The sequence below is a fragment of the Arachis ipaensis genome, chromosome B10 (genome assembly GCF_059453495.1).
Source record: "Arachis ipaensis isolate K30076 ecotype BB chromosome B10, ASM5945349v1, whole genome shotgun sequence".
NCBI classification, from domain to species: domain Eukaryota; kingdom Viridiplantae; phylum Streptophyta; class Magnoliopsida; order Fabales; family Fabaceae; genus Arachis; species Arachis ipaensis.
Genome location: NC_142435.1, coordinates 65,509,399 through 65,524,354, shown reverse-complemented (window position 1 = coordinate 65,524,354; position 14,956 = coordinate 65,509,399). Strand labels below are relative to the sequence as shown.

Below are 14,956 nucleotides of genomic sequence, written 5' to 3'. Positions count from 1 at the left end.
GATCAGCAACACCTACACAAAACAGAAATCAACACTCATTGATCTATCCAAAATATAAATTAAGAAAAACGTATTCTTCACTCATCATGTACCTATGATTGCATATTCGGGGAATTCTGATGCATGCATGGCGTCAAGATCCAGGTTACGCATAAAAGGTGGAACGTCTATCGGTTGACTAATTGCGGGAGGAACCACTACATTCTCCACTGCTCCCTCACCTCCCACATCACCATCCTCGTCTTCGTCGCTGGCTTCATAAGTAGTTTCAAAGTCCTCTTCGCTATCACTGTTCATTCCTTCGTACACTTCAGCTCTATCATCCTCTATATCTAAATTATTTTGAATCCCATCTTCCTCTACATTTTCAAACTTAACATACAGCTTAATCTTTGACTGTCGCACTTGAGTCTGCCAGTGAATGTGGAACATATTCTGCATACTTGCTTTGTCAATGAGCAAAGAATATTGCTCACTCTACTCAATATATCATTCTCCATGCTTTGACAGAGACCGTTCTGAAGCTCCATAAACGTCATGGTGCATGGAACCACAAACGAAAACAAATTCTCACATGTAAAGCTCATTCCCTTATGAGTATTCCGTATAATTTCACCATTGTGATACATCACTAAATTTGCAATACCTTCCATTACACCAAAAACACATTCAGACAATTTTTTTCTTGGCATAAATGGTACCAAACTTTACTTTATATAGGGAGAATACTCAATAGTCAATACACGGATTATATGTTGCATCGCCAACAAATCAGAGTGCAACACGTTGACACCATACCCTCCCCGTGTTGAGTCAGCATACCTTCCACGTGTTATAACTGCCCAACTTCATTTGTAAATATATCAAATATCTCAATTTCCATTAAAAATACCAATAATATTTTCATATGAAAAAAAAATGAGGCTGGTATTCTCTAATAAGAAAACGAAAAATGACCGATATTCAACCTCCATAAAAAGTCACCAAAAAAAGAAACCTCCATAAAAAGGATGGAATATTCTGTTTCTCTTAAATGTTAAACGAGTTGTTAACATGCCAAAATATCTAATGCGCAGAATAGAAGTAGCAGCACCGAAAGAAAATTCCCCCAGTCTGATAAATTTTGAAAATATCTAATGGAATATCTTGGTATGTATTTTATATTTATCTCTTAAATATTTATACAATTTATTTTTTAAACTATTATATTGGTCTCTTCTCTAATATAATATAAAAAATAATTTTTCATACAAATAATTTGTTTAATTATTAATTAAATAATAAAGTACTAATAAATTAAAATTTAAAAAATAAAAATATTATAAAAAATACGGTAAAAAAGTTAAATTTTATCATTTTAAATTTCTGTTATTAATTTTAATAATATATTTATTTTTAAATAATATATGTATGATAAAAAAATATGTTTATTTGTTTGGAGTACAAATTTTATTATTATATTTATATGTTCATGATTTTAATTATACTTTTAAATACTTTGAATAGATTTATTTTATTATATTATATTTTACATATAAATATATCTTTCATCACGTAATTAAATAAAGATATATTTTTTTAATAAAAAAATTTAATAACCAAATTAACCATTAATTATGTGAGTAAGTAGTGATCCACGGCAAAAAGAGGCGCTGACTATGCTGGGAAGAGAGGTTGTGTGGGAGGGCATGACGATGACGTTGGCACTTCTTGTCACGAATGCAACGGTGCTTGGAAGGACTAAATCTAGGTGATAAAGTGATAAACAAAGAATGGAGGAGTGGAATGTGCTTCAATTAACGGAAGTAGAACTTTAATATTTTAAGAATAATAAATTATAAAATAACCCAACTATGGTTAAGATAAGGACCAATTACAATGTGACACATAATGAAAGATAACTTACATATTATTTTAGAGGGGTTGAGTAGCATTCTCCATATATATACACAAAATTGTTGACCGGAGGATGTTGAATATTGAATATTGAGTAGCGAGCTAGTTCGATTTGCGTTCCCAGCTTCCCTTTTCTCCTTTTTCATTCTCTTTCATTTCATTGATTCGTTTTCATTTATCGGATTTCTTTGTCCTTTCTCTGTCTTTGCTCTTTCTCTCACTCGCTCTCAACATTCTTCAAGCTTTCTTCCATTCTCTCCAATGGCTTCCTTCACCCTCAGACTCACCCCTTCTTCTGCCTCTTCCATTAACAAACCTATACTCGCTTCTTTTTCTTCCCACCTTAACCCACAACGCGCCTCATTCCCTTTCTCAAACAACCACAACTCCCTAAACCTTCAAACCCTGCATCATCATCATCATCATCATCATCATCACCATCATCATCTTTTCCCCGCGATTCGCCCTTTCCTTCAACAAACCAGAGGTATGTATTCTCTACAATACTTTGTTTTTTTTTCTCTTTCTCTCTGTGTATTTATGTAGCCCTAAGGTAGTAGCTAAGATAGTGCGGTCATTGATTTGGTTCAATTGCGCAATGCTGATTCTGAAAGTTGAAGTCTGTGTTTTTCGTTTTCCTTTTTTTTTCCCTCCCCATTATTTATGTTAATAGTTATTATTTTATTATTATTATTTTCGTGTTTCTGGGTTTCTTGTTTCGGACACAAGATTTGGGGTTTTGGTACCTCAAATCGCCTTCTATAATTGGTGACTTGAACTAAATATCAATAATGAGTTCTCAAGGATCATGCGATATTAAGTGACTTGAACTTGTTCATGTTGCTGTTATTAGGTTCTGGCCTGATTTTGTAATTGGTTGAATGATGCTTCTAGGGTCTGATGCGGTGTGTAAATTTCAATAAGCTGCTTGTTGAATCTTTATAATACTAGTTACTGGTAAATGATTTAATGTGGAGAAGCAGGTTGATATGGTAACTCAATGAGTGGTAATAAATTGGAAATAGATGCCTTGAATTTCCATGGAGATTTTCTTCGTATTTGATCTTGGATGGTTATTGATCACCAATATGTATTTGCTGTTTTTGTTCTAGAGTCTAGAAAGAAAAGAAATTGTTATTAGTATTATTTTTCCACTTCTCGCCCTGCAATTCCATGGATTGTTAATGACATATATAAGGCCTTTGGAGTGTTGAAAGAGAACTGACTTTGATTTTTAAACTTAAAGATCCCATCGCGCGCCTGTGGCCGCAAAAATATTTCATAAAAGAATTAAGCGAAAATGCCTGTTGACATGTGGTTAATCATCTGTTTTAAAATAGAATGCAGACTTGCTTTCCTTTTTGTGGAAACTCTGTTCTATAGTGCAGAGTTGTTGTAGTGAGTGAGAGAAGTAGAGAGAAAATGCAGAGCGGAGTGAAAAGATCAGAAAATGAAAGCTGGTTTATGGTAATGAACATCACCTTGCTAAGCTACACGTTAGAGCTTATGTACACAATTAGCAAGCTAACTAACTCTAGTTAACCTTCCAACTCTGGCTGTTACACTTGAGTTAAATAACTAACTTCCACTACTGTAACTACTTAAATCAGCTGGCAGCATTCAGCTACACTTTTCTAACCCCTTTTTGTAAAATACTATCTAGAGAAAGGGCGAATACTTCCATTCATGTGAATATCATAGTTGAGATGTAGATAGTGTTATGTCAAACAGTTTAGTCAAAGGTGTCAAATCATTTAATGATTCTTGACTATTATCTTCACATCATGTGAGTAGTCAACCTAGAGAAATGCATTCGACCATTCAGATCATGTATTTCTTTTTATTCTCTGTAATTTTGAGGGGGGAACTGTACTTGAAATTTCATGGAAATCGGAAATGGATTTAGTCATAGGAATAGAGGTTGAGATATAATTTATCTAATGAAGGTTCCTTGTCCATCACTAGTGCCCAGCATAACTTGCTGAGTTATGATAGGAATATAATGCAAGTTTGTTACCTATAATTATGTTGGTAAGACCAGAAAAACCAGAATACAGGATCTTCATGAAGATTTATTCTTATGACAACAAATCACAAGAATTATAGACCTAAGATTCCTTTGCTTGTTTAAATTCCGAGGAAGTTGCATTTTTTCCTAGTTGATTAGTGGGTTGATTCCTTGTTTGAGTTTGTAACTTTATTCCAATAATTCTAATGCTTTCAAGTTTTTAGAACTATGTAGCCAACTTGAAAATTTGTGCACATTGTTTACTTATTTGTGTCGCCCTTCTCAAGTCTCCCCCTTCTCCTTTCTCTCTTATTTTGAGCACCCAGTGTTGTGACTGCTTTCGGGTCATGTCTTTTCTCCTCGTGGTTCTGTTAACAGGCTTGAATGTATCTGCTACCTGATCTTTACTATATACTCAAATAACCTGCAAGCTTCTAGTTTGCTTGAATTAAATCACAGTTTTGGAGTATAATCTAACAAATGAGATACATTGTCTTCCCTCCACTACAAAATGAAAAGACTAAGACATAGTGTGTATGTGTTTGTTGAAAGATGACACTACTTGTTGGTTAAAGGTTAATTCCTCTATTCATTGATGTTTCCTACTGAGTTGTTCGTCTTTCCAATTTGTCATATTTGGTATGTCAATATGTATTATGGCTTGAATCATTAGATGGTTTCTTAATTCTCTGTGCTTGTTATTGTTTAGCAGCTACACCAGTAACAAAAGACCTATGGGAAAATTTGATTCTGAACAGTGAAACCCCAGTCCTTGTTGAATTCTATGCAAATTGGTGTGGCCCGTGCAAGATGGTACACCGTGTGATGGATGAGATCGAAATTGAGTATGCTGGGAAACTCAAGTGCTTCAAGGTGAACACAGACACTGATATGGAAATTGCTGATGACTACGAAATTAAGGCTGTACCAGTGGTTCTGCTGTTTAAAAATGGCGAGAAATGTGATTCTGTAATTGGCACTATGCCAAAGGAGTTTTATGTGGCTGCCATTGAGAGGGTGCTCAAGTCTTAAATATGGATTGCTGCTGCAGAAAACTTCCGGGCGATAGAGGAAATGATAAACACTTGCTCTTCTATGTCATGATGATTTTTGGTCAATTTTCCAGTTAGCATGTTAGGCTATTCAACATTACTGAGTTCTTGTACATATGTTGTGGGCGTTCTTCCATAACAGGTGCTAGACAACTAAGAGAATGATACACCTCAATCTCTTGAATTTCCTTTGATGGAAATTCTTCTGCTACATGAGATATGAGAGTTGAATTTCATTGTTCTGTGGTTACCTGACCTGAACAGTAGTTATTCTGAAAGTACGATTCGATCACCTGCCTGATATGCTCATTCCCTGTGTTAAATTTTTCCTTTAATAATCCTAAATAAAGTGCTTGTTTGGGTGTTAAGTTGATAAAAAATATCATTTTTTAATAAAAAAGAATATTTTTTATAATTTTTAACGTGTTTGGTAAATTTTTAATAGTAAAATTAAAAATACTAGAAAAATTAAAAAAAATAGTTTTTTTTTGAAAAGTTATTATTTTAATATTTAAAAAAATATATATTTTTTACATAATAAATAAATAAGTATTTTTATATTATTATATTCAAATATAATTAATAAATAAAAAAATTTTTTATATAAGATATCTAAACATAAAATTATTTTTACTTTTTAATAAGATCTTTTAAAAAAAATAATTCAACAAAAAAAACTTCTTTTAGAAATTCATTCAAACAATTTCAAAATACACCATTATGTATATATTTGGTGGAATTTTCCTATAATTTTGTTAGAAGAATGTGGGGCAAAGTATAGGACTTAAAAGAAAATCTAATTAATTATAAAAGATTAACGTATGATAATGTGGTGCTTGGTAGTATTGACTATTACGTGTCTCGTTACTCAAAGGAACATTATTGGCCCATCAAGATTCTCAACTGTTTTTTCAAAAATAAATAAAAAAAATAATTTCCCTCTTCTACAGACTATGGGTCTAAATTTGGCTAAAAATGAATTCTCTCAATTATTAAAAAAAAATTGAGAGGGTAAAACACTGTTAGCAAAATCGGATCGAACCAAAAAATTGGTGAACCGAACTCTAAATCGGTCCAGTCCGATAATCTGACTGGATGAGGTAATGAACCGGTGCAAATCGGTCAAATTCGGTAAGATTAGTTCGACCGAGTTCGATCGAACCACTTGAATTTCAAGATTTTTTCAAAATGTCGAAGATGGGTTCTTACCCCACTCTTCAGGAAAAAACATGATATATATATATATATATATCTTTATTATCAATATATATGCAAATTAATATATATATATATATATATATATATATATCTTTCAGCAAATAATTTACTTCTATTTAATTTATTTTAATTTTAGTTATAAACTCATTTATTTTTAAATTAATTATATTTTTATTTAATAATAATTAAAAACTCATTTATTTTTTTTATAATTATATAATATCTATTAATATTATTTTTCAATAAATACTTGTAGTATATAATAGTATAATAGATATAAACTAATTAATAAATTATTAAAATTCGAAAATAATAGTTATTTTAATATAAAAAATAAAAATATTTATAATAGAATAAAATTAACAAAATACTTATTGTTCCTGTTTCATATTGTTTTAGAATAGCTAGATATTTTTAAAATGTTAGTGAAAATATGTATTTTAAATTTTAATTTTAAATTTTTGACTATATTTTATTTTTTATTTACATAGGACCGGGTCAATCGGTTCAACCAGTGATCTACCAGTTGAACCAATGACTCAGTGACCCAGTGACCTGACCGGTTCGATCACCGATTCGATTATGATATTATTCTCTTTCATATTTATTTTTGATTTCACTTATAAAATTAATAATAAAAAATTACACTTTATTTTCTCAATTATTAAAAAAATTGAGAGGATCCATTCTCAAATTTGGCTTATCAAGTTACAAAAATCAACGTGAACACACGGGAATTGTTACGTTAGTGATCTCGTAATACATGCACCCTTTTATTCATTTTTCAAGCCTACGTAAAAACACACTTTTTTCTCTTTTCTTTCTATTAAAGTACCTTTCAGTTACGGGCGGCTCTATAAACATATTTGACAACAAACAAAATAACTTTTAGGACTAAAGTTAAATTACATAAAAGTGTGAATAAAAACATTGTAAGTTAGATGTAGGAATATTAATTAACACTTAACATTTCCTACTAATAACGCTATTGAAAAAAAAAAAAAAAAGGCGATAGCGGATGAAAAAGACTAAAAGAGAAAGGCATGTCTAAAACAGCACAATATGTGTTTATTGGATGTGTCATATTTATATAGACTATTAGATTTTATTAGATAAAAATTAAAGATTAATATAAAAGAAGAGTATTAATAGACTCTAATAAATACAGAATATTTTAGTACACAAATAAATACTTTAAATGATAATATTTTAATACATAATATTTTAAATGACAATAAAATTTTTTATTTTTAAATAATTAAATATAAAATATATAAATATCAAATATATGAGTATTTTTTATTCATTAAGATTAATTATTATGTAAGAAATTTTTATAATATTAAAAAGTTATATTAAAATGATGTTTTAAACTGTAACATAAAAATATAAAATAATTAAAATTTAATTTTATATTACTTGACAAATAATTAAATTATTATATTCAAAATTTATTAACTAACTACTTTTGTTAAAGATATTATTATATAATATAATTTTTCATCAAAATATTTTAAAAGTATAATTTATTTAAAATATTATATATACATAAAAATATTAACTTTTTTATTTTTCTCAATATTTTTTTAGAAAAATAGAATAAATAATATAATTCTAAATACATACCTATCACATTATATATTTACTTATATTAGTTTAACCTAAACTAATCAAACTTATGTAATTAAAAATATAAAACATATAAATACAAAAAATATAAATATTTTTTATTCATTAAAGTTAATTATTATAGAAAAATTTTCTATAATATTAAAAAATATATTAAAATGATATTTTAAAATATAATATAAAAATATAAAATAATTAAATTTTATTTTATATTACTTGATAAATAATTAGATTATTATATTCAATACTTATTAACTAACTACTTTTGTTAAAAATATTATTATATAATATAATTTTTTATCAAATATTTGTCAAAATATAATTTATTTAAAATATTTTATATATGTAATACATGAAAATATATTTTTAAATTTTTTTAGAAAAACTGAATAAATAATATGTATCAACTACGTATATGTATCATATGTGTATGTAATAGTGATTGATATAGGTCTGGTATATATTTTTTTATTCTTTAAATTCTCTAATATATATGTCACCTCATGACTCTCTCTTCTAGTCGTTCTTATTCATATTTATTTTGTGATAATATTAAGTAGATAATAATTTAAAATTATTTTTTAAATTTAACATTTATAGTTTTATATATATAATATTTATAATTATATATTTATAATAAGATCATTTTTTTTTATTATTTCTAATATATATATGAGAAATTGGTATACAAATATCTTTCACAAAATAATTTTCATCATATATAATTTATTAAAAATATATTTTATTAAAGCCAAGAATAAAATATATAATTTTTTAAATTTAAATGTAACAAATTTAATATGTTATTTGATTTTAATGTTATTATATTATTATAATTATTTAATATATAAAAAGAATATATATATATATATATATATATTAAAAAGATTATCACATATTTCATTATAAAAAGGTGAAAGTTTTTTGTTCCAAAAAGTATAAAAGAGATAAATACAAAAAATATAAGTATTTTTTATTCATTAGGATTAATTATTATGTAAAAAAAATTTATAATATTAAAAAATTATATTAAAATAATATTTTAAACTACAACATAAAAATATAAAATAATTAAAGTTTATTTTATATTACTTGACAAATAATTAAATTATTATATTTATATTTATTAACTAAATACTTTGTTAAGTATATTATATAATATAATTTTTTATCAAAATATTAGTAAAAGTAAAATTTATTTAAGAAATTATATATAATACATGAAAATATTAATTTTTTTTGTCAAAATTTTTGAAAAAACTAAATAAATAATAATTTATTTTTTTCAATTTTTTTAGACAAATCCATATATATAGGTGTAAAAGAAATAATATAGTGTATATATTATTTTGGAAAAGGCATAAAAAAAGTATATTTATATAACTATATTTTTGGAATAGTTTGACTTTGTATACAATTTTAATATTTTAATTTGTAAATTTAATTAGTTTAGGTCTTAGTGCATGTTTGGATACCATTTTTTTGATAAAAAAAAGATCTTTTTTAATTAAAAAAGATTTTTTTTTATTTTGTAGTGTGTTTGACAAATTTTTAGTAGTAAAAGTAAAAGCACTAGAAAAATAAAAAAATTATCTTTTTTGAGAAGCTACAATTTACATCTTTTTTTAAAAGATCTTTTTTTCTTAAAAAAAAGATGTTTTGTAATCATTAATAGACAAAAATATCCTTACTAAAATTTTAAAAAGACATCTTTTAACCCCTTTCTTTCATAGATGAATGTACTATACATTCAATGTCTCCTTCATGCCTAGGTTCCAACTCAAACCACAGCTCCTCTGGTAATTTCTGGTTCTCTTCATGCTATTTTTTTTTTTATCTATTTTGTGTTTTCAATACATATATGAAAAGTCAATTAACTAATTCATACAAAACCAACGCAATTTTTATTTTCTTTTGCTATAATTATACGTGATATCTTTTATTTTTATTTTTATTTTCATAGATGAATTTATATTTTATACCGTGTTAACCTTAGCTTGATGTTTGAGATTTTTAGGATTCTGTGTCTGATATTTTGGAAACATTATTATGTAATATTTTACCAAATTTACTATTGCATAATCATGTAATATTTTGAGATAAAATCTTTAATAATTTGATATAAAATATAATCATATATAAATATAAAAAAATATACAAGTATCAAAATATAAAAAAATAAAAAATCTGAAATGATTCACAAATAAAAATATAACATATTGGTTCAGCTTTTGTGAAATATATATATATAAAGGTTGAAAGTTAAAATATTATTGTTTTTCTATACACTCAACAACAAATCATTAGGTTCTTTTCTTTTACCCTTTTCTTCTTTATATTGTTATTATTATAGGCTTCATATTACTGTACGTTATTATTATTTGCTTTCTTTTATTTTTTTTACTATTTTTTTCATATTGTTATTATTATTTGCTTTCTTTTTATATTGTCTCTGTCTTCATATTACTTTACGTTATTATTATTTGTTTTTTTATTTTTTTATCATTTTGTCATTATTATTATTAATTTATTTGTGATTTTTATTTGACTTTTATCATAGTATTTTATTTTTATTTAGTGTGTTATTATATTCACGATTATTATTTATATTACAATTTATTTTATTAACATTATACATTATAAAATTTGATATGATTTATAATTTATATAGTATGGCTCCAAAACTAAATCCAAGAAGGGGTTCTAGTAAAGTGAATATTGAAAACGAAGATGCAACAAATGAAGGAGAAGTAGAAACTATAAAAGCAAAATGGAATGATTGAAATACTGAAATATTTTTGACTATTTGTGTGGAAGAGATACGAGATGGTAATAGACCTAATAAACATTTCAGCAAAATTGGTTGGAAAATTCTATAAAAAAAAATTAGAGAGAGAACAGGACTTCCATATGTGCGTAGACAACTAATAGATGGGATGCTCTTAAATCTTATTTTCAATTATGGGCTAAATTAGTTGGACAAGAGACTGGTCTTGGTTGGGATCATGAGAAAAAAACAGTTTAGCTTCTAAATCTTGGTGGACTGATAAAATTAAGGTATATTAATTTTGCATTATAAAATAATATAATAAGTTAATTTTATCTTTAAAATTTATTAGATATCTTTTATATTTATTCTTTTGTATATTTTAAACAGATTAATCCAGAATTCACTAAGTTTAAGAATGAAGGTCCTAAATCTTTAGATAGGTTTGAACAATATTTCAAGGACATCGTAGCTACTGGTTATTGGGCTTAAGTGCCATCGGAAGATCCAAATCCTGAAGAATTTAATCAGAACAATGAAGATTTAGAGAGTAGAGGTGACATGAATTATACAAATGAATTTATTGAAGAAGACATTACTAATTATACAGTTGTTCAAAGGCCTACTAGAGAGAAAAGAAGGAAGACTTCAAACAAAAAAGTTGAGAAACGAGCTGGAATAGCATTTAGATTACAGGACTCACTTGATCGTATTTTGGTTGGTGTGGAGTCAAAAGCTACAACTAAGGGAGATGATCCTTACTCCATAGAAAATTGCATCACGTTGTTACGCAAATTACCTGGCCTAGAACCATATAGTCCACACTTCTATTTGGGAATTAGATTAATGGCTAAGCCACAATATAGAGAAACTTTCATTGCATTGAGTGATGATCCCAATCAACAACTTGGATGGCTAGAATCTTTTAAATTGAATGACATGAACCGTCTCTAAACTTTATTTTTATTTTTTTCTGCATGAATTCTTATTATCGTTATTGTTGAACTTTAATTTAGTGACAATGTTATAATTTGTGTTTTGATTTTATATTTTGGAACTTTATTTAATAATGACATTGTGAATAGTATTTTTTGCTTTGTTATCTTATTTTATAATTTGTGTGTGATTTTAATATGTATTTTACATTTATATGGGCTGGTTGAAAATATTCTACACATGATACAAGAATTTTTACGGAGGCACTTCGAACAAAAAAGCTAAATTTTTCACATCCACTAGAAGGTTAGTTATGTCATTTAAGTTTATTTTGAGGTTACATTCATTTCCATGATAATATGTGGCTTGATTTTTGTATATTTTTTGATGTATTTCAGGTAAATATTACTTAGTTGATGCTGGTTATCCAACTTTAAGGGATTCTTAGGACCTTATCGTCATACAAGGTATCATATTCCACAATTTAGATTAGCACCAAATTTTAGATCAAACAATGAAAAGTTCAACTATTGTCATTCAAGTTTAAGGACAGTAATTGAAAGGACTTTTGGGGTATGCAGAGCAAGATGGAAGATACTACAAAACATGCCATTAAGAGCCAAATTTAAAATCCAGCGTGATATCATTGTTGCATGTTTCACCCTTCATACTTTTATAAGAATAATGGATTCTGATGACATAAGTATTTCACAAAAGTTTGAAGATATTGTTTCGTTACAAGCCAATAAAGATGACGGTACTATTGTAAAAAATAGATCAACAAATTATGAAATTAATAAATGGGAAGAACCAACACAAGAAGATATTCGGGCAATGGAAGAAATAAGAGACAATATAAGAGATCAATTATCACATCAAATAAATTAGTATAAATAATTTTTTTATTATTATTAATAAATTCTTTTATGATTAAATGTTCCTTTAAGTAATTTTATTATTATAAAAGTACTTTTGTATTTTTGTATCCAAACAATAACATCTTTTAAATAAGTGCTTTTAACTAAAGTATCCAAACATAAAATCACTTTTACTTATTTATTATGTTTTTCTAAAAAAAATTAAAAAGATGAAAAAGTTAATATTTTCATGTATTATATATAATATTTTAAATAAATTATATTTTTAAAATATTTTGAAGAAAAATTATATTATATAATAATATCTTTAACAAAAATAGTTAGTTAATAAATTTTGAACATAATAATCTAATTATTTGTCAAGTAATATAAAATAAAATTTTAATTATTTTATATTTTTATTTTACAGTTTAAAATATTATTTTAATATAATTTTTTAATATTATAAAACTTTTTTGCAAAATAATTTTTCTTAATGAATAAAAATACTCATATTTTTTGTATTTATATGTTTTATATTTAATTATTTAAAAATAAAAGATTTTGTTACCGTTTAAAGTATTGTGTATTAAAGTATTATCATTTAAAGCATTTATTTATGTACTAGGATATTTTGTATTTATTAGAGTCCATCAATACTCTTCTTTTATGTTAGCCTTTGATATTCATCTAATAAAATCTAATGGTCTATATAAATGTGACATATTCAATAAACTCAAAAAATACCCTTAAATTTTATTTTGTTTTAATTTTGTTCTAAAATTTTTTGATTTGTAATAAATATACCTTGGGTGGCTAATTTATCAAAAAATTTAAGACCAATTCAACAATAATTTCAAAAGAACAACCCTCAATGTAAGAACTGGAGTGAACGCTTTAATAAAATAATAATTTTAATTGCCCCAAAATCGGTTCAAAAATATAAAAATATTTTTTTTAAAATATAAAAGTGAAATTTGAATTCAATGAATTTTTTTGAGTTGAAAAATGTATTTTTTGCAGAAAATTTTTATAAAAATACATATCGGAGCTTAAGCCGGTAGTATTGGCTCTAGTCTGTCTGATACCACGTATTTTGGAAAATGTGATTTTGAAAATTTAATTTATTATTTTGAAAGGACAAAAATAATTTAGAATTAACAATCGGACACTAATCTTAAAGGTTTTGACCCAAAGTGGGCCAAACGAACCAAAAATACATAGCGGGTTGGACAGGACCCAAGTTGGGCCCAAGTCCAACATATAAATACCCTAACAAATGAGCTTTCAGCTCATTTTCATCACAAAGAGAGAGAGAGAGAGAGAGAGAGGCGCGGATTGAGAGAGAATGGAGAAGAAAAGGGGTGTCACTATTCATTGTCACTTTCTGTGAGCCATAACTTGAGTTACGGAACTCCGATTGACGAGCCATTTGTGGCCACACGAAGCTCTCATCAAGCTCTTCATTTCTAGCTAAGTTTTGTGGGTAAGAAATCGAAACTCAATCTCCAGTTTCCAGCCCTAATAATTTTGCATTTTTGGGTTTGGTTTTTGAGTAAGTTTTGTGATTTTATTTGTTTAGGTGATCTCTAGTTGCGGGTGATTATTGAAATTTATCCCTAATCTCGTTGGATAAGGTATGATTTCACTAAAGCCTTGTGTTTAGTTGTTTTTGTGAATCTTGGGTTTGATGTTTGTATGTTACGTGATGTTAGATTGAGTTTTGGTGTTTGTTGAAGTTGGTTTGAGGCTTTGGATTGAGCTTGGTGGCTTCGTTTTGGTGTTTGATGTATTTTGGAAATCGACCAATGTATGGTTTTTGTTTTCTTTATGTAATATGTAATGTTTCTAGACACTTAGGTTAGTTGACCTTTGGATAAGATTGAATTGAATATATATGTTAATTGAATGTGAATTGTGATTTAGTGATTGATATAATATTGTATGGAGTGGATATGGTTGAGGAGTGATATTATATGTTAATGGTTGTTGATGTTGAGATTTATTATGATTGTTGAGAGTTGTTGGTATTGTTGATGATTAATGACGATTAATGGGAATGTTATTGATGAATGAGGAGAATTATGAGTGTTTATGATGATTTTGGATGTTGATGAATAAGGATTTTGATGGTGTAGAATGGTGTAATTGGGATATTATTGATGGTTGAGTTGAGAGAGGATTGGTAGGACTTTTTATTGTGGTCTTGGTATTGTTGGGTTGGGAATTGTTTGGTTTTGAATTGAGATTTTTCGTAAAATTGAGTTTTAAACATTTTTGGTAAAAATAGATTTTTGACGAACTTGGGCGGATCATATCTTGAGGTATAGTTTTTGAAATTGAATGAATTTTATATCAAACTAAAGATAATTCAAAAAGCTTTAAAATGGTATATACTTCGTGGAAATCGAAATTTTGTAGAAAAAGATATGATCGTTAGAAGTTTGAGTCAAAAATATGATTTTTTTGATGTTGCAGAAATTGTGAGTTCTGATTTGTATGCGCACACACATTGCTGTGTGCGTGCTTTGAGAAGTGGCTATGGTTTGACTTGTGTGTACGCACACCCTATGAATATTTGAAAACATGCGTA

The 14,956-nt window shown here is 26.8% G+C and overlaps 1 protein-coding gene across 2 annotated transcripts; it reads left to right on the top strand.

Annotated features, from left to right (window-relative positions):
* The first annotated feature begins 1,951 nt into the window (after window positions 1–1,951).
* LOC107624087 (thioredoxin M3, chloroplastic) lies at window positions 1,952–5,257 on the top strand. Of its 2 annotated transcripts, none has more exons than XM_016326535.3 (2): window positions 1,952–2,383; window positions 4,617–5,257. In XM_016326535.3, exons 1-2 carry the CDS (start codon window positions 2,158–2,160, stop codon window positions 4,934–4,936), a joined length of 546 nt encoding a protein of 181 aa, XP_016182021.1. In that variant the 5' UTR covers window positions 1,952–2,157; the 3' UTR covers window positions 4,937–5,257. The 2 variants fall into 2 exon arrangements, with proteins under 2 accessions (XP_016182021.1, XP_016182020.1); XM_016326534.3 differs by having other exon boundaries at window positions 4,614–5,257.
* Window positions 5,258–14,956: the final 9,699 nt, after the last annotated feature.